At 35.0% G+C, this 19617-nt stretch overlaps 2 protein-coding genes, 1 long non-coding RNA gene and 1 pseudogene across 3 annotated transcripts; 1 reads left to right on the top strand and 3 right to left on the bottom strand.

Annotated features, from left to right (window-relative positions):
* The first annotated feature begins 1209 nt into the window (after nucleotides 1-1209).
* LOC120124750 lies at nucleotides 1210-4026 on the top strand (annotated as a pseudogene).
* On the bottom strand, nucleotides 2860-18832 carry LOC120124779. Its single transcript, XR_005516301.1, has 3 exons — nucleotides 18821-18832; nucleotides 16070-16077; nucleotides 2860-3423 (listed from the first exon to the last, which is right to left on the bottom strand). It is a non-coding gene; the product is annotated as an uncharacterized LOC120124779 (long non-coding RNA).
* Nucleotides 4440-5846, bottom strand: LOC120124758 (heat shock factor protein HSF30-like). Its single transcript, XM_039143345.1, has 2 exons — nucleotides 5344-5846; nucleotides 4440-5258 (listed from the first exon to the last, which is right to left on the bottom strand). Exons 1-2 carry the CDS (start codon nucleotides 5668-5670, stop codon nucleotides 4446-4448), a joined length of 1140 nt encoding a protein of 379 aa, XP_038999276.1. The 5' UTR covers nucleotides 5671-5846; the 3' UTR covers nucleotides 4440-4445.
* On the bottom strand, nucleotides 11470-14572 carry LOC120124768 (syntaxin-41-like). The gene is made up of 8 exons (XM_039143350.1): nucleotides 14163-14572; nucleotides 13338-13620; nucleotides 13029-13118; nucleotides 12772-12849; nucleotides 12433-12507; nucleotides 12271-12336; nucleotides 12118-12198; nucleotides 11470-12033 (listed from the first exon to the last, which is right to left on the bottom strand). The coding sequence occupies exons 1-8, from the start codon at nucleotides 14363-14365 to the stop codon at nucleotides 11926-11928; spliced, it is 984 nt and encodes a 327-aa protein (XP_038999281.1). The 5' UTR covers nucleotides 14366-14572; the 3' UTR covers nucleotides 11470-11925.
* Nucleotides 18833-19617: the final 785 nt, after the last annotated feature.

The raw sequence follows: 19617 nt of genomic DNA, 5'->3' as shown, positions 1-19617 counted from the left end.
GAAAACCTTTGGATCATATTACTAATAATCACATTAATAAAAAAAACTTTTTTTCTTATTAAATTTAGTCAAATTATAATTGGATGTTTAGGACCTGTTTCAGAATGATTCTAATAATAATTTTTTTTTTGTGAAATTATATTTTATCCTCAAATATTATATTTTCAATTTATAATATAATATCTAAAATATATATTTTACCTTTTTAAGATTATTTTTTGACAGCAATCTTAAATAATTAAAATTTAAATTATACTTTTTAAAAATACTTTAAAAAGTAACATTTTATAGTATTTTTAAAATTATTTTTAAAGACAATACCAAATTGTTCTAGTCACTGTCAAGAGTAGGTAGATAATATTCGTTGTTAGTTTTATATATAAATGTTCTGAAAGCTACTGGCTTAACGAACAAATGTCAGTCGATGATTCTCTCTTTTTTACCTAATAAAAGTTGGTGTTTTACCAGGAACAATCTTCACAATATTGCTTGAAAAAGCAAGAATGAATAATTTTTTCAGGAAAAAAAATTATTCACTACAATACATGCTTAGTTTTTGTCTGAAATTCAGTATTTTTTTTCACGAATTCGAAATTCAGTTGAATGATAAATCATGAGAAGAGAAAGACGTTTTCAAATCTAACAAAAGATCGCAACCCAGCACAACGCGGTATTTGTAGAAAAACATTACAAAAAATGGTTTCTTCTTCTTGCACGCGTTTTTAATCCACCGTGTTTTCTGTCCGAAGAACCACTACTAACAAAAAAAAAACTTTTTTTATTGGATTACTCGTTTTGATTTGCCATTTTACGTACGTTTCAATGATCATTCACGCGTTTTGTTCTCGTTGCACCATTTGTAAACCCGAAAACCCGGTTTCTTTTTTCAACTTTACTTGTCTGGGTATTGAAGTCTAGTCATGTGTAGAATTCAAGCATGTACATGTCCTCATAGAAATACCCTATATTTTAATAATGATTTAGTTGCTAGCTCCTTTCTTTTTTGGATTTTTCTTGTTGCTCTGAATGCTTTCATTACAATTTTTTTTCTTGACTTTAGTAGCAATACGTGTTTCGGAATTAGTGATGCTTTTTTTGTGTGTAAGTTTCCTGGTAATATTCAACGAATGATTTTAGTTGTATTTATTAGTCAACTGAAACAATGCTATTTACTGCTAGTTCATATAAAAGGGACAGCTGGAGAAGGTTTTGCTTACTGGGGTTTGAATATTACATGCTCTCCAAGTGTTTAGTTTTAGCCTTACATTAAACCATTGTCAATTCCAGCTTCTGTTGCTTCCCATGAAGTTGCCTTGTAAGAGGCCTGCTCCTGATGGAGCTGATGAGAGGTTTGAATCTATGGCTCCTGAGCCGAAAAGGGCTACCCTTAAGGAGTGAGTTTGGTTTATTTATGCATGAAATGAGACGAGTTTGGTTCTTTATGGTTCTAAGCTAATTAATCATTCACATGTTTGTGATCCAGTGCTGTTAGAAGCATAATGGGATTTGGAAGGCTTTCCTTTAATAGAATTGTGCTCAACCTGGAACCGATGCTTCGATCATGGGTTAGTTCAATCATCGGATCGTTTTGAGTTTACATTAGCAGCAAATCTTGTAACTTGAGATGTTTAGATGTCGTTTATGTTACTCAAACTCTTCATTTCCATTAAAATACTCGTGTTTATTATACATCTCTGTTTTTTAATTCTCGTACATGTCATTTGTGAATAGGTAAGGGAAGAAGTGGAAAGAGCAATTCTATCTTCCTTTCACCCATCTTCAAGGTAAGCTATATTGGACCTGTTTGCATAGAACACATGTTAAAAGATTTTGCTGCAATGAATTGAACACTAGAATATGCCATTCATGTCTAAATAAGTATTCATCTCAATTAATTGTCTAACACTGGTCTTTTGTTTACTGGCGTTTTAGGTCCTTACTTAATAAGATTGAAGCATCTAGAGGAAGAAGCTTGCAGTTACGATTTGTCAATAAACTACCCTCTACCATATTTACTGGACGCAAGGTTGAAGCAGAGGATGGGGAGACCATTAGGATTATCCTAGTTGATGCAACTACGGAAATGATGATCTCATCTGGTTCACTGTCTTCTATTAAGGTTGAAATTGTAGTCCTTAATGGTGAGTTTGGCAGTGACGAACGAGAAGATTGGACAGAATGTGAATTCAATGCCAGTGTTCTTCGTGAAAGAGAAGGTAGAAGGCCACTGGTGACGGGTGATCTCAGTATCACATTGGTTGATGGTGTGGGAACAGTTGATAATGTGATTTTCACCGATAATTCTAGCTGGATAAGAAGTCGAAAGTTTAGACTAGGAGCTAGAATTATGCAGATAACTTTTGGTGAATCAACAATCAGGGAGGCTACAAGTGAAGCATTCGTGGTGAAGGATCATCGTGGAGAGTGTAAGTTCACTGTTCAAATGCTGTTTATAAACTTCAGCTTCTATAATCTCTTCTGTACATCAACTAATTAATGGTACTTGTATATGCAGTGTACAAGAAGCACTACCCTCCCTTCCCCCATGATGAAGTATGGCGTCTGGAAAGGATAGCCAAAGATGGTGCCTTCCATAAACGTCTCACCTCTCATAATATTTTCACAGTCAAGGACTTCCTGAGGTTGCATGTTACGGATCCATCTTCACTGCGCGATGTAAGAGAGTAATCTCTTTATTTCAATTACAATATTTTGAGCATACATGTTATTGTCATGGTCTATGTTACTTGATTTGAGATGAGTGCAGTTATGAGTATGTACCTCCGTGTGTGCGCGGTGTAGTTTAGGGATACGAGTATATATATATATACACACACACGTATATAGTGTGGATTTGTTCTGCTGAACTAATCTGATTTGTGATATTAATTACTGCAGATACTCGGTGGTGGTATCTCGAATCGGGTATGGGATACAATCATAGATCATGCTTTGACTTGTGCTCTTGATGATGAGTGGTATTCCTACTATGGAACCGCACAAAGCGTTGGACTTCTATTAGACTCCATTTACAGAGTTGTGGCAGCAACATTGGATGGCGAAAATTACCACCCCGTGGAAAAATTGACCTTTTCTCAAAAAGTTCGTATTTATATGAGCTCTTATGGAGTATTCATTTACTGTACTTCACAGATATGTACCATATGACGATATCGAATGATTCTCTGCTTGATTTCCAGCTTCTGGTGGAAGATGCAAAGAGACAAGCTTACAAAAATGTTCAGTACCTGGTTTTGGTCGACCGGCGAGCAACTACGGGACCCTCAATTCCCTTGACAGATCTGCCTGAGCCACTTGGTATCCCAAATTTACTTCTGCAACAAACTGATTTCTCAGTTGAAAAGCAAGGTACAATAATTTTCTTGTATAGACATAATTGTCATTTCAATAAACAAATCACGCCTTGATCGAGTTCATTCTTTTATGTATGTATGAAGATGAACCAGATACATCAAATAGTTATTTCAACCAATCCTCAACATCCTATGCCTATGGAATGAAAGATGCCAATCAATTACAGGTTTCTTTACCACGTGATGAACCTGCTATCAAAGCTTTCAATTCAACACTAAGAACCGGCTTCAGATTGGGAGGAATCTTCCAATCCAATGGACAGAACAGTGTCATTTTTCACAGATGATCATTTCGCGACCGAGGATAATTCTCAAGCCGAAATGCCAATCTGGAGTTCAACTACTCCTGCATGGGGACTACCCCGTGGATCTAATATTTCGACTTTGACTTCCGAATCATCGGTAGGCATCCTTTCATCTTTCCCAAATGTAAATAGCCAAAGCATTAGAGAGACCAGAGATGTGTGGCCCAAAGCTAGGTGGTTGAAGTTACGAGCTGTTATCCGATGGAGGTCAATTAGTCGCAGTGCCGCACAAAGGCGGCTCGCCACCAAGTTTGTTTATATATAATTAGCTAGATTGACTTTAAAAGCTATTAAGCTTTCTCCGAGTATAAGTGGATGCGCTTCATGTTGATTCGTGGGTGCAATCGGGGGGCAACACTCTCCTAGATGTTTTAGGTTAGAATATTTATAGATCTTATGTAGTGTTTCCTCCTCTTATGTGAAGGGTTTTGGCCCTTTTTGTAACAATAAATATACATGTTATAAACTAATAAAGCTTTGAAAGAGTTTCTCCGAAGAACAAAAAAGATACGAGTTGGCGATTAATAAAGGATACAGTGGTTAACAAGAACAATTGTTGGCCCCTAAGCAACTTTCACCATTCCCTGCTGTAAGAGAAATCATATACATGTTAAGTATCACAAGCAATAACCATAAACAACATGAACAACAAGATGAGATTTTGATGAACATACCAGTTTAATAAAACAAGGAATGGTGCCAAAGAGACCAACTCAAGTCAAAGCCTAGAATCCTGCATTCCATTAATGTGTTTTTTTTCTCTTGGTCATGGATTTGATCTGAGATAACCCATTTGATCCACAAGTTCCTGCAAATCATCAACCCAATCTGCTTGGTTTGCTGCCAAATCTTCAACTTGAACATCAACTTCAGCTTGATCACCAACCACGAGTTCCTCCGTTGGTTCACCACCTATCAAATCTTCATTTATTAACTCTTCCCATATCGTATCATTGACACCCAAGCTGTTAGTCACATTCGACACGGGCATTGGACTTGTTATATGATCCTTGATTTCACTGCTGGATTCATTGTCCATGGCGGATGTGAAAAACGTCTCGATCTCTGACTCGATGGTAGCCAATTCTTCTTGTTCCTCGACTTGATCATTATCGACCACCACAGGGACTGCTTCTTGCTGCAAATTCTCCAAGCTGGGGCTCGCTACTAGTCGGCGTTTTCGCCCGATTTCGACCCCATGAACCTGTCTTTGCTGAGCGAATTGCTGGATAAAAGTTGGGTTTCGTAGAGCTTTAGCAAGGAATGTCATTATCTGCTGCTGTTTCCTCTCTGTGTTCTGTAACCTTTCCTCCATTGCAACAACTTGGTACCTTGAATGCTGCTGTTGCTGCCTTAATCGCACGATTTCGGCTAGTAAAACACTTCGATCCCTCTTTAATCGTTCCACTTCTTCATCTAATCCAAATTGTCCTAACTCAACACAAGCTCCTCCACCTTGATGTTGCGAGCTCGGCACCAAATTTCTTCTCCTCTTGATCGTTTTCAATAGGTGCTTTTTCCCTCCCAGAAACCCTTCATTTGCAAATTCCCATCTATCTGGATCAGTTTTTCGAAAGCCCTGCATTCAAATCCACCATTAAACTGAATACTACATGTTGAATTGATGATGAAACTAAGCGAAAATTTTGAAGTGAGATACTTACATATGTATTGAGCTGGCGAATGAAACTGGAGAAATTGTTGTGCTTGAAATACCTAGGAAGCAGAGTGGTGGAGAATTTATGGGAGTCCCAAACAATGAAGCTGTTTCGAGCTTTACTCCATGAAACTACCGAGTCTGTCGATGGGTCTTCGACCATTTCGAAAGTTTTGGTGAGGAACGGCGGCGGACCAACCTCGTTAAGCCCTTCCCGCGGCTGCGGAGTGGCATTAGAAGACGAAGAAGACGATGAAGATGAAGATAACCCCGCCGTTCCAGGAGCAGCAAACGTCACTTGAGTTTCCTCTTCCTTTATTACCACTTCTTCCATCAATCCTTGTATACTGTTAGAGTGTTCTACCTTTTTTCTATGTTCCGTCTGAAAAATCTTCAATCTTTGTAAGGAAAAAAACAACTGACAGAGTTCGTTGGATTATCAAATGTAAGAGACATAGGGGGGTTAGATATTTATAAGTGGCGGTGGAAAAGAAGGTTCTAGATAGATTATTATGTGTTGAGTTCTGTAAGAATGGCGAAAAGCAAAAAAGTTCTAGAAACTTCTCCATGATTCCGGACAAGTGTTGGGGGAGTTTCAATTGAGATGACAAAAGGGGCTTCGTTTTCCTTTCTCAGCCGTTGATCGTCGAATTGTGGGGCCCGCCTTTTTTTTTAATATCATTTCACAGAATTTTTCATGTCACCAGCTTTGGACACGCAAGCTGCTAGATTTTTCAGGATTTTAACTTTTCAGAGATAAGGAGGAAATAACAAATGGGCTTTTGTTAATGAGCTTCCATGGATTACTTTATCCAAACTCCAAGCTTTATGTCGGATCGAACCCAGTTTTGTTCCTCACGGAATCCAACTTGGGCTCATCTTGGACTTCAAGACATAAAGATTTAGAAGAAAGGGTCCATATTTATTTCAAAAAATCAATTAAACTCTTGCAAAACATAAAGCAGAGAGTTGAGATATCGTGCATTGCTAAAATTAAATCGGAGAGTGAGATGGCTTATGAATACAGAGTTTTATTTTCTGGCTGAATATCATGTGGCAACTCACTGCTGGAGTTGAATTAATTACTGCCTTACTAATTTATCCTTTATGTTTTGTTCAGGTTAAGCCTGCACTTCCTGCATTGGCACATCTTATTCATTCAAATGATGAAGTATTAGCTGATGCATGTTGAAAAATTCAAGCTGTTATCGAAGGTGGTGTGTGTGGGCGTTTGGTAGAAATTTTGATGTGACTGAAGATTATTTGCTTTTCATTCACTCTGAAAAGTATTTCTATTTATGATTTGTTTGTTTGCCTGACCTAAATCTAAAATCCCGCGGCTTAAGCAGGCATCCATCTCCTTCCATGCTGATTCCCGCTCTTCGCACAGTTGTAAATGTCGTCACCGGAGATGATGCATAAACACAGGTTTGTTATTTTTCTTTGAATGATAATACCAATGTATAAATCTTTTTTCTGTTCATCTTCTCTGATTGTGTGAATAACTAGTTTCCTCACTCAAACCACGTTAGTGCCCCCCTCTTAAACTGTAATAAAATGCAAATTTTGCAGGTTTACATGTCAAATTGTTATATTTTTCTTTTATATAGTATGTAACCAATGTGTCTTTGGTCATAATGGGCAAATCTTGTCGACATACAGTGTATCGTTACTGTAATTAATGAATGGTTTGATATTCTATTTGTCCTCTGAGCAACGCAACTTTGCACGTATTGCTTTTCCTTTTTGTATAAATTTTGATATGTTTATGCGACTCACGTTTTTGCTTGTTCATAATCTTTAGTGTTCATTCCTAGTAAAATTTTAGAATTTTAACTTTTCATTTTCTAATAAAATTATCTCTCTCTTCGTTTATCATGTTAATTTTTTTAGTTTTCCATTTATTCTTTAGTTTTATTCTTGGAAGTATAATTTTGAAAATCATTTATACTTCCATGGTTAGATACATTCATCTACATGGTACATACTATCTTACTTTGATTCTATTTGATTTTTACTAATCATTTTTAATATATTTAAAGTTTTAAACTAAATAAATATTTGATATAGTCTTTTAAGAATTTTTTTCTACAATTATCTAAGCGTAAAAGAAATTAAGATTTTTTATAATGAATTTCTATATTTTTTTATTTCCTTAATAATCATATATATATATATATATAAATGTAAAATAATAATTCCATATAACGGAGTGAGATAAATAATATTCTTTCATAATAGAAAAACCGTAGATAATCCACCATTCTAATTTGGAGTGGAATAATTCATACCCCATAAAGGTACTTGTTTATTTCAATTTTGCTTTGTGGTTAGTGTCATAACCATTTTTTAGGTAAAACAATTAAATATTATTTTTTTTAAAAACAATTATGACTTTAATTTGGAAAATTTGGTGATTTTGAATGGATTTGAATAAAATTGAAAAAAGTCGCCATCGACCTTTGGGTTAGGTAGGTCAAATACCTAAAAACGTCTTTTAAAAACAATTTTAAGAAAAATAATTTTATAAGACAAAAATTTGGTCTACGTTACCAAAGATTCATTTAAAACAGGTTCGGGAGTCGGTTACGTGTGGGGAAGGGTAAACACCCCACAACGCCCAAAATTGGTACTGTGTAGCTTACACATCGTCGTAAATGGTGGAAATTACAAATTGAATATAAAGCTAAAATATGATTCGTTTATTGAGATTTAATTAATTTACTTCGAATTATTTTATCAGAGAAAATTCTTTAATTTGAAAGGAAATCTCGAGATTAACAATCCTCCATCGGGAAAGTTAACTCGTCTATTTCTTATCTTTTAAAGAATATTCTCTCATCATTTATTTAAAAACGTGTAACGAATATAAAATGAAAATTTAAAATTTACATTCACATAAAATAAAGTGAGTGTCACTTAAGGTACCACATATTACATCATTTTAATAAATTAATTAGTAAAATATACTCGACTTGTTACAAGTCCCTATGTCGTTAAAATGCCGTATCGGATCGTACCACTTCGACCAAGTGGTACTTTCCACGCCCATTCTACGCATACGTGTTCTTGAAAATATAATCGAATATTTCTTACATAGATAAAAATATAATGAAAATAAATGTGATTGGAAATACAAAGATTTACATTAAATTAAAGTAAACACAATACCAATAATTAACTAATGAGTAAAATGCACATCCATACATAAATGACTAAAATACAAATTAGTAAATATTACAGCCCAAAATAAATATTAAAACATTTAAGGGGCTAAAATATAATTAACAAATATTTTAAAAAAACAGTAAAAAACTAAACCATAAATCATATTAGGGACCAAAATGAAATGAAAAAAACATAAAGAACTAAACCATAATTAAGCCAAATGTTAAACAGGGACTAAAACGAAACATGCATAAAATAATATGGCCAAATTCGAACTCTAATAAAAATGTAATAATAAACCAGATAAGGACTAAAATATAATGAAAGTAAAATAAACAGACATTAATCGATATTTAACCCAAAATATGAGAGTAGTGATCAAGATAAAAGTTTCATAAATAAAGAGTACAATGTCTAAACTTTCAAAAATATTAACAATAACCAGTCCAGTGACCAAAATGAAAAAAAACATAAATCACATGTCCAAATTCGAAGATCATAAAACATACATAATATATAAACTAGTGATTCAAATAAAACAAAATAAAACTATAGGCTCGAAATAAGATTGCATGGATTTCATTTAGTGACCAGATTACAACCCTTACAAAAGCTTGAGGGACCTAAACTGTTATTTACCCATAAATGTTAAGAACACGCGTGCAAGATTACAGAGGTAAGAGGACCAAATAGGCTATTAGCCCTTAATCCCATCACTCGGCCTCCCTCTTGCTTCAAAACGACGTTGCTCGACGTCTGAAATATAACCCTTTTAAGGGTTATTCTAAAACCCTAAAATCATTTGCTCGCTCCCCATTTCCTCAGCCGTTTCACTCGTTCTTCCCTCCCCTTCCCTTCTTCCTCGTTTCTCCTCACGAGAACAACACGGCTCCCCGGCCACCGTAAGCCGGTGGCCACGGGGAGCAACACAACCTCAATCACTCTACTTCCTCTCCCAGACCTCAACCAACAAAAAAAACAAACGAAAACCCACCCCAAGAAAAACTAGATCTAGGAAAAGAGAGGTTGTTTTACCTTCGGTAGTGGCTCCTGTTCACTCCGGCGAAGATACAACGCTCGGATCTCTCTCTAAAGGTAAGATGCCTCTCCTTTTTTTTTTTCTGTTTCGAATCTCTCTCTGTATTTTTCTTTTTCGTTTCCTTCCTTTTTTTTTTTTGGTTTCGTTCCCTTGATTTATGTTGAGTATTTGGTGATATGATGATGATATCTAGGTAGATAGGATTTGATTTCTCTGATTTGGGTGGATAAAGTCCAGATTTTTCAGGATTTTGGGGTGTTATTTTAATGGGTTTTCGGATTTAGGCTACTGTAGATGAAATATATACTGATTTGGTGATATGTTTCACTGTAGATGACGATGGTGGTGTGGTAACAGTGACTAGATCATCGGAGTGGGCCGGAACTTGCGGCGGCGGCACGACATTTCCTCTGTTGAGGGCGACGGCTACTGAACGGTTAGGGTTTTAGACCTAAATGACCTTTGATCTGGACCATTGGATGGGTCCAGATCAGACGGTCTTGATGGTGCGGCGCTGAGGCAGAGAAGGGGTAACCCTAGCGGGTTTGGGCCGATTGCTGGGCCGCAGGTCTGGGTTGTTGGGCTCCGGGATTGGGCCTTTGTAATCTGAATTGGGCTTCTAAGCCTGCAAAAATGTAATATGTAAAATTAATAATAATAGTTAATAATAATTAATAATAATAAAAATAAATAAAAATAAAAAATAAAAATAAAAATAAATAAAAAAGACCCGGACAAAAACGGGTGTCCACAGTTAGTTTACAATTATCAAGATGACTTGAGAGACCAACAAAGATATTGTTCTCTCAAAAAAAAAATTAACTTTTTTATATATATTTTTTATTAGTATTTTTTTCTCTCAAAGAGGTATAAATGTATTTTTCTAATATAAAATTTCACGATGTCCTATGTATCCAACCATAAATGGTTGGAGAAGAACGCATGGGATTAGAAATGAGAGTTTTAGGGTTTGGACGTGTGGTGGGGTTTAGGGTTTAGGAAATAGTTTTAAAGAGAGCATTGAAATTCCGTATACGTTCATTGTTTGGACGGTTCATATTATAAAACCAATGCAATTGGATATTATAAAAAATGGTTGGAAGCCCTCTTCTGATCACAAAAATGGATGCAATGTACTAAATATGATTACAATTCACAGTTTCATCATTCACGACCAACTTTATACCCATTCCCATTTATTCGAATCTACTTAAGTGTATCATCCAAGTAACACTACTCGTGTGTTTCGTTACGAATGATGGTTCTTTGAGGGGAAATCTGCATAAAAAGATCATAATAATTTCCTTTTCTTCACTTTGGGAATGGTATAGTTTATGGTTTTGATTTCTGTTTTACGTTTTGTTCCATCTTATGGGGTGTTTTGTTGAGAAGGTGATGAGCTTGCATCGTCCTCAACGTCACCAAACCTAAGGCCTGCTTGATTCTTGCAAGCTAAACAATCAGCAAGCCTCATTGAGTTATATAGTTTACCAACTTTCAATCCTCTGTTTAAACTAAAAAGAGTTCCAAAATTGTAGTTAGGCTTCATTGATTACTATTTGTGTTCTCGGAACAGCAAGCATTGTTTTTTCAGTAGAGAAAAAGGCGTTGTATAGTGATGTAAAAGACAGCGTAGGGCGATGGCCCTGCATGCAAAGGCATTCAAAACAACCTGCTTTCGTCTAGAGAAAAACTCAAGACCTCCTGCTTACTAAAGCGGTGCTCTAACCGAGCTACGGAAGCTGCTTCCTTTAGTATCGAGATAATATAAATTATTCCCTAGAATAAAAAAAATGAAGCTGATATCTAGGCAGATATACAACCGAACGAGGCTATAGATTCCTTTGGTCGATGATTGTTACTTTCAGGCTTTGCCACTAAATCCTAATAGCAACTTCATATATATATATATATATATGAGCTTAATTCTCACGAAGTGGATTTTGTCATTTCTTTGAAACCAAAAGAATTGATACATGTACGGTAATATATAAGCAAACACCTCATCTCCTCGTGGGAACCAACTACAACTAGAAATTCCCTACCCACCGAGTTTTAAAGAATCAACATCACTCCTTCCCTTCCTTTGATCAAGTAAAAAGAATACAACTTTTAACTTATAAGCTCTATATAGATCAATCCTCAAAACCCCTCCTTTCCCTCTCTTCCCAGTTTCTCCAAAGGACGACAGAAAATGAAAAATCAAAGAGAAAGAAAGTAAACACAAGCCTCTAAAGTCGTATGAGTATGTGGGGCTACTCAAATTTTCCAACGTTCTTTTGCTGCTGTCCATGGAAATTGTTGCTTCTCGACATGTAAAGTACTTGGCTTACACAGCAGGTCAAAAAGGAAATAGTCGAGAGAAAAAGCCATGGTTGTGGATCAGAAGAGTATCTCCTTGAGAATCAGAAGGACCAACATGACAAAGCACATTATAACGAGCACCGTAGCACACATCACCATGCCTCCTTGTTTCTGTGTTCTCTCTGCCTACAACTCGAATCCATACAAGAATTAGAATGACTCCTTGAAAATTGTGTAAATGAAGATCAATCATGGGCAAAGATGAAAGACCTTTTGTAGTTGTTTGAGGCCTTCTTCGACCGTAGTTGCAACATTTTGAATGTTGTAGTCTATCCGGTCGACAATGGTACCCTGTTTGTAGACTGAATTTAATAACTCCGAGAAAAGTTTATAACCTATTATTAATGCTAGATGGATTCCTACCTGATCAATCACAAGAACTGACAGATCCTTCATAATCTGAGCAAGCTCATTTACAGACTCCACAACCTACAAAATCCATTATAACACAAGCATAGATAATAAATTCCGGATAGCTATGAACACAGAATCAGATGACAAAAAGATCAAGAGCAATAGACTTGCCTGTTGAATCTCCCTTTCCCTCTCAACTGTTAATGCTTCACTTTGTTTTAATTTTGCCATTGAATGCTCACTAACCTACATGAACATAATCGTGCAACATGAGAATGTGACACCAAACTCGAATCAGATAAAAGACACAAATCCATCAAAACCTGATTATGATATACAAGGAAAACATATGGAAGTTGAAGTAGGCACATTTTGGAGCTTGATTGCCAACAATTGAGTGTCAAGATCCTAACATATGATTTGGCATTCATCTAAAGCTCATGCTTCCTAAAATGTGTTCAGTTAGATTGTATATAATGGAAGGAAGAGAGTTTAAAGAAACCAGTATACCATATCGTCCAAGTCATCGTCTTCTGTTTTAGACCTATTTCCATTTATATTCATCTCTAGATCAACTCCATCCTGGCCCTACAACAGAAACAGATAAATTAGTTAAAACATTGCACAAAATGCATTATAAGAGTGCAAAAAACAGAAATGACTAGAATAAGTCAGAAATCAAAATTAAATGGATTGTTTAGCATGTGAAACTCCAATCAAATACTATATAATAATGCAATGTAGAGAAAGAAGTTTCTTCTCTATACCTCCTTTTGCTGCCTGAGGCGCTTCAAATAAGTTGATTGCTTCTTCCGAATCTCCATTGATAAGTTCTGAAGGTCAGTAGCAAGTTGACGCTGCCAAAAAGGAGAGAAACATGAAAAGCAAGAAATGTAAAGAAAAGAACAGTTCAGAATAACACATCTTCTAAGCGAATAAAAGCTTAAAATTATGTCGGAGGGTATAGAGGATAAAGCACTACGCATCAGGCATTATTATCTTCCCTTCTTCAATGACACGTATATGGAAGAGAAACATCGAAGATGACCTTTTGTCTCACCATCAATAAGCCTTACCTGGACATTTTTCCTGACATTTGAATCCTCAGAAGGTCCAGTTGCAGAGAGTTTCTGTAATCTCTTCTCTGATTTCTTCAACAGATTAGTTATCTCATGGGTAAGAGCCTCAATATTGCGTTGGTCTTCTTTACCATCACCAAACGAAGGCATTAAAGCCTTTGCATGAGCCTTTGCTAACTCGGCCATTTTTGCTCGTGCTCGTTGCACATTTGCTGCTATTTCTTCAGACACATCTACCCAAGCTGGAGGTAGACCTACTGTAACTGCATTGGTGCCCTTACTGCAACAGATAGACAACCCTTATTTTTCCTACTACAGAGTTTTATGAACATTCAAACAGATATATATAAGAACTCATAACTATTTGAACGAGAACATGAACTTCAAAAGAAAACCCAATTGTAATTTATATCTACAATCCCTCATTGCAAAGCCTTGGTCTTTCATTGTACTGCATAAACTTAACCAACTCATAATCTTTGTAGCTCTTCCAAAATCATTCAAAATATCTCGCAACTAAATAATTCTAGTATGAATTGTTTGAAGATATCAAACAGGTTCAAGCACATTCATTTGTAAGAATCTGTTGGATGCTGATTCCTCGAAAACTAATTACTTAACATGATAATTTAGCAATTCTTCTTAAGCCTAAACTATATCAATTCTGCTTCAAATAAAAGGAGACCTATTCAGCTAAATTGAGCTAATTAATTACGTTGAAATAAATTCACGCAAGAGAAGAATAAAAAACAAGTATTAATCCCGACCGTGATGTTTAATCCCGAATCTCATATGAACAAATTAATAATAGTTGCGAATTACCTTGAATTTCCAGGATCCTCGGTACTTAGAGGAGTATAAGAACGATTTGGATGGAGCAACGAAGTACTAACCATCTCAATCACCGGTCCTCCTCCGGAGCTCCTCGTGGCAGAAGATGATGCCGGCGAACTCGTCGGAATTCTTACACTCTTTAACGCATCCCTGTATTTCCTGAATAACAGAGTCCGGTTCCTCGTCGCCATATCTCTAAAACGAAAAATATTAACAAAAAACCTAAAAGTAAATCTAAAGATAGATTCAGATTGAGATTTAGAACTTAGAGATCTAAAAATTGAGGTTTTCTCATGGCGGAGCTAGAAAAAGTTAAAAAAAGATGGCCACGTGACCGAAGCCTGGCGGTCGACCTTCAAAGGAGCAGCTGAACAGAGACGAACGTCCGACTCAAGAACCGGCGAAGCTGTCTAAAGATAGATTCAGATTTAGAACTTAGAGATCTAAAAATCGAGGTTTTCTCATGGCGGAGCTAGAAAAAGTTAAAAAAAAAAAAAAAAGATGGCCACGTGACCGAAGCCTGGCGGTCGCCCTTCAAAGGAGCAGCTGAACAGAGACGAACGGCCGACTTAAGAACCGGCCAAGCTGAGGATCGTTCTTACAAGTAAAGCGCCAGGAAAGTAAATCTATAAAGAAGAAAAGATACGGGAGCCTTAATATATAATTAAAAAATGTTGTTATTATTTAAATAATAAAATTAGTAAAAAATATTATTATTTTAATTTAAAATATTAATATTTTTGATAAAATATCTAATAATAACAAAATCAGTAATATTTTATCGGTTTTGTTAATAAAATCGATAAAACGCCTAATAATAACAAAATCGATAGAAATAATAATGTTTTCAATAATTTTTAACTAATTTTATTATTTAAATAATAACAATACTGATAACGTTTTTTTCAATTATATATTAAAATTACCGCACGTGATCATTTTCCTTAGGCCCCGTTTGGTTCAAGGTATGATTTATTCCTGGGAGGAATGTTTTTTTCCTGGATAAATATATCCACGTTTGGATGGAAGTAGATTACCAAATGCCCGTTAAAAAATAATACCAACAGTGATTTTTTTACTATTTTCTCGGGAATATCTATCCACGCATCTCCTTAGGTATTTCATTATTCCCGTCTTCGTTCTCTAAAATAGCCTTCTATCCCACTTCGTTATGGCTGAAATCTTCTTCTTCTTCGACTTGGTTATGGGTTTGTGTTCTCAAAATGGGAATTCCTAAAACTGAAATCCCTTTGCAAAGCACCTCGTTCCTTCCTCACGCTCCACCGCTCTAGATTTTCTCCCATTAAAATTTCTTTTCTTTTATCTTCTTCTCCCCTGACCTTGCTTCTGTCCAAGAATTTAATTTCATGGTTTTACCGGTAAGATTTCTCTTTGATTCTTTTCCTAATGTTGCGTTTGATTCCTATTTTGGACCTCTTATTTTGCATTTGGTTATTTTCCCCTGAGTTAGATTCTTTTCCCCTGAGTTAGATTCTTTTCCCAATAAGATTTTCATATGTTATTTAGGGTTTCTTTAGTCATCCATGCCATGGGTTTTAAGTTTCCCTTTGTGTGTTCTGTTTTAATTTTTTTCGTTCCATGGTTTGTCTTGTCTTAAGTTAATATCAAAATTCCTTCTCCTAGGTATTGTAGTTGTTATTGGAGCTGTTATATTTGGTTCTGCTTAAACCTCCATGTGCAGCATGTCAGTCAGTTTGGTTCCTTGTCTCTGACTTTAGGTAAAACTGAAATCTGAAAGTTAATGGTAAAGGCAGTAAATGTTCACAGAAATCTTAATACAAATAGAAATTTTTTGGTTTTTGGTATCAAACGAACTATCTTGATTTCATTAGTTTAGTAAAAGTTTTCATAACGTCTAGTAGTCCAATATTTACATATATGACTACACTTGATAGGCACCTCTTACATTGATGAAAATGCATCCATTTCTCAGAAAGAAACAATCTAAAGATTTTGAATTTGGTTCTTTAACTGATTTTGGAAGATTTGGAATTGTTTAGATTTGTAAAAAGGTATGCTCTATTGTTCTACACCCATTAATTTTTCTTTTGTTTTCCTTAAAATTTCCACGTGCTACGTAGATTACAACAAGTTCTGTTGCAATCAGAAGAGGAACTAATGGAAAAACGTTCTTCCGAGCTTACCAATGAGGCAGCTGCCCCAAAACCTAAGAAAATTGTTGGCAAGATGAAGGTGCTTTAAGGGCATCTGCATTTAATTGTTTGTAACTAAAACATTTTGATTGTACTTTTCTGTAGTTTTGCTTGGATATTTGTTTCTTCCGGTTTATCTTCCTTTTTAGTTATGGATTATCCAACTTGTTATTTTTTCTATAATTTTACAACATCCTTTCCTCTCTGTCCATACATGTCATTAGAAACATATGCTTGCAGGCTGAGGATGAAAAGTTCGACTGAATAAAACAACATAAGAATGCAGCCTGGATCTGGTGAAACACATCTCTTGTATGCAACTATTCCTTAACTCTCTTGCTTTCTCTAAATTTCTCTAAGACTGTTACTGACAAGATAGGAACCGATACCTCCTGCAGCTTCCCAGATAGTTTGGGAGATGAACTAATTGTTGAAGTTTAATACTCCAAGGGGAAGCATTTGGGTCGTGTCCTTGTACAAGTGGCTGCTGCTGCTGAAGATTTGGTATTGTTCCAAAATACCGACAATTAGTTCTACTTAATTTGTAATTTTATTTTATTTAATAATGCTCATATGAAAGTTGAATGTAGACGGACAAGTTGCGCTGGTGGTCTATCTACCGTGAGCCAGAACATGAACCTGTAGGCAAGCTTCAGCTGTATATATACTACTCAACTTCAGATGATAATAGTCATCTCAAGGTGAACTAGTCTGGATTAGCTTAAACTTTTAAATCGTAGTTCCTTAATTAATTGCATTGATGTCTGTAGCTCATAGTTTGAAGAAAGAAGGTTTGGTCTATTTGTTTGCTTTCAATTTGGTACTATTGTCTAATATTTAGTTGTTTAATCTAAAAAAATGAATTAATTCTGCAATGGTTTTGTGATATTAATTGCATTCTTTTTTAGTGTGGTTATGTTGCAGAAACAGTTGCTTATGACCTTGTCTTGGAAGTTGCAATGAAGGTTCAACGATTCCAACAAAGAAATTTATAATTATATGGATCATGGAAATGGCTGTTAACAGAGTTTGCCTTGTATTATGGAGTTTCTGATGTCTACACCAAGCTAAGGTAATTGAATTTTGCCTTTTATTTTATTTTTTTTGTCCTGTTGGCATTCATATTTTAGAAGGTTACTGTTTTGGTCAATGTTTTTAGGTCTGGTATCTGTACATTTTTTACAGGTATCTTTCTTATGTAATGGATGTGGCCACGCCTACTGCTGACTGCCTGGGATTGGTGCATGAATTGTTAGTGCCAGTTGTTATGAAGGGCCATACTAAAGGAGCATTGACTCATCAAGAATTGTTATGTTGCATCATAATGGGTATCAACAATACCACATGTTTGTATTCTGTTTATTACTATGTGCAAAATAAAATGAATATGATGTGTTGAAATAAAAAGGGTCTTGCAAAGTCAATAGGTTGCTGTTGAAATAAAATGAATCTGTTTTGTATGATGTTTTGTTCTCATTTACAGAAAAAAATGTTTAAATTATAAAAACGAAAAATGTGCTAACATTTAATAAAGCTTAAAAATTATAAGAATCAACAAGTTTATTTTTCTAATACAAATATGATAAATAAAGTTTACTTGACTAATGTAAATAATTGCAAGGTAGAATTGCAGAATTTAAATATAACATACACACACTATCATTTACAGAGAATTCAGTAAAATAAGTGAGCATCATCCTATATTTTGGTAGGAGTAAAATGGTTCATCTATTAAAATTTTCATATGTTTATTTAATTAAATGTTGATGTAAAATTTTAATCTATTTTTAGATAAATAATGTAAAAAATAATATTATTTATAATTAAAATAATACATGATATATTTACTCTTTTATTCTACCCATTTATCTTTTAAATTTTATAAAAAATTTATATATAAATTTTATTAAAAAGTATATAAATTTAAAATAATAAAGTAATATATTTTCGATGATTTTTATATAAATATTTTCATTTAAATATTTAGAATTCCGTTAACACATATAGAACAAGGATAGTTTGGTAAAATACACGTTCCAGTAATCTCATATTCCTTCAACCAAACACTGTAATCATATATTCCTGCCAAACATACCAAACACAGTAATGTAACATTTCCAGTAATGTATCAGGTAATGTTACATTCCGGTAATCTCATTCCCATAGGTAATGTTATATTCCATGAACCAAACGCACCCTTAAGGAGTGGGGGATTATTTTTTGAATTTTATTATGCTGTGTTTTTTCGTATTAGAAGTGTTGTTACTGTTTTTTCGTATTTTTTGAATTTTATTCTGCATCTCAGTTAGTAGGATCGGTTCATAAGTCCCTCGGCCCGATCAAGATCCACGTTATGAGTTATGACAGGTCAATTAGTTCTTTCAAGTTTGGGTAAACTATAATGTTAGTATCTAAACTTTGATAATATTTCTGTTTTGGCCACTTAACTATAAAATTATGCAATTATATAACTAAATTCGTTTTTATTAAGGTTCGTAGTTCTTCCCGACAGTACGTCTCTAAAATTATTTCAGATTATTTCTTCGAAATTTAATATGTTTTATTACCTAACATATGTTGATAATGACACGTCAACATAGTAGTCATGTCTTTAACACATCATTATTTGACAGATACGACGTGGCCATAGATATATTCCGTTGGATATCATATCGGTTAAGCATCATTTTTGTACTTGTGAGCACAAATGAGATGCAGAATCAATCGGTCAGAGGAGAGAAGGACAGAGGAAGAGAACAAAGAGCTTCAGCAATGAATGCAATCAGCATTGAGAACAACAGTATATTATGGTGATCAAATGAGAATAGAGCACATTTTGCACTCATGTCGGTGAATTATAAGTAGAAATCGAATTAAAAATCGGTTAGACTGCTAACCAGAGAAAAAGAAGGGTACATCTACTACATCAAAGATCTAAGGACCTAAGCTCAACCACTGTGGGGATCGTGTATCTATGATCCTCTTCGCTACATCTTTTACAAAAGAAACAAAACAAGTTAAGCAACAACCTTTCATTAAGCTTGCCTGCTCAGCTGTCACTCTTTGAATGCTTGTACAAGTTGATGGCGGATATATATGCTCAAGCCCACAAGCAGCCAATAACGTGTGCATGGCACTTATTATGTCCTTAAAAGGACCATTGTCTGCGTATATATATGCATAGAAAGCACTTGAAAATTTTCCAACAGAAGTGCAAACTGCAAATCACAGACAGGGTTTCTCTTGCCTAAATCAATATTATTGGACAA

This window comes from Hibiscus syriacus, unplaced genomic scaffold (assembly GCF_006381635.1).
Source record: "Hibiscus syriacus cultivar Baekdansim isolate YM2019G1 unplaced genomic scaffold, ASM638163v2 tig00001297_pilon, whole genome shotgun sequence".
Taxonomy (NCBI): Eukaryota; Viridiplantae; Streptophyta; class Magnoliopsida; order Malvales; family Malvaceae; genus Hibiscus; species Hibiscus syriacus.
Note: the sequence above shows the minus strand (reverse complement) of the source record. Positions and strands in the feature narration are given on the sequence as shown.

Excerpts from the sequence above, each read along its gene's own strand:
- LOC120124758 (XM_039143345.1), bottom strand. The coding sequence starts at position 5,670 with ATGGAAGAAGTGGTAATAAAGGAAGAGGAAACTCAAGTGACGTTTGCT. Across the intron at positions 5,259-5,343 it reads TTCGCCAGCTCAATACATAT|GGCTTTCGAAAAACTGATCC; the intron begins GTAAGTATCTCA and ends ATTTGAATGCAG.
- LOC120124768 (XM_039143350.1), bottom strand. The coding sequence starts at position 14,365 with ATGGCGACGAGGAACCGGACTCTGTTATTCAGGAAATACAGGGATGCG. Across the intron at positions 12,508-12,771 it reads ACGATGACTTGGACGATATG|GTTAGTGAGCATTCAATGGC; the intron begins GTATACTGGTTT and ends ATGTTCATGTAG. Across the intron at positions 12,337-12,432 it reads GGGAAAGGGAGATTCAACAG|GTTGTGGAGTCTGTAAATGA; the intron begins GCAAGTCTATTG and ends TGGATTTTGTAG.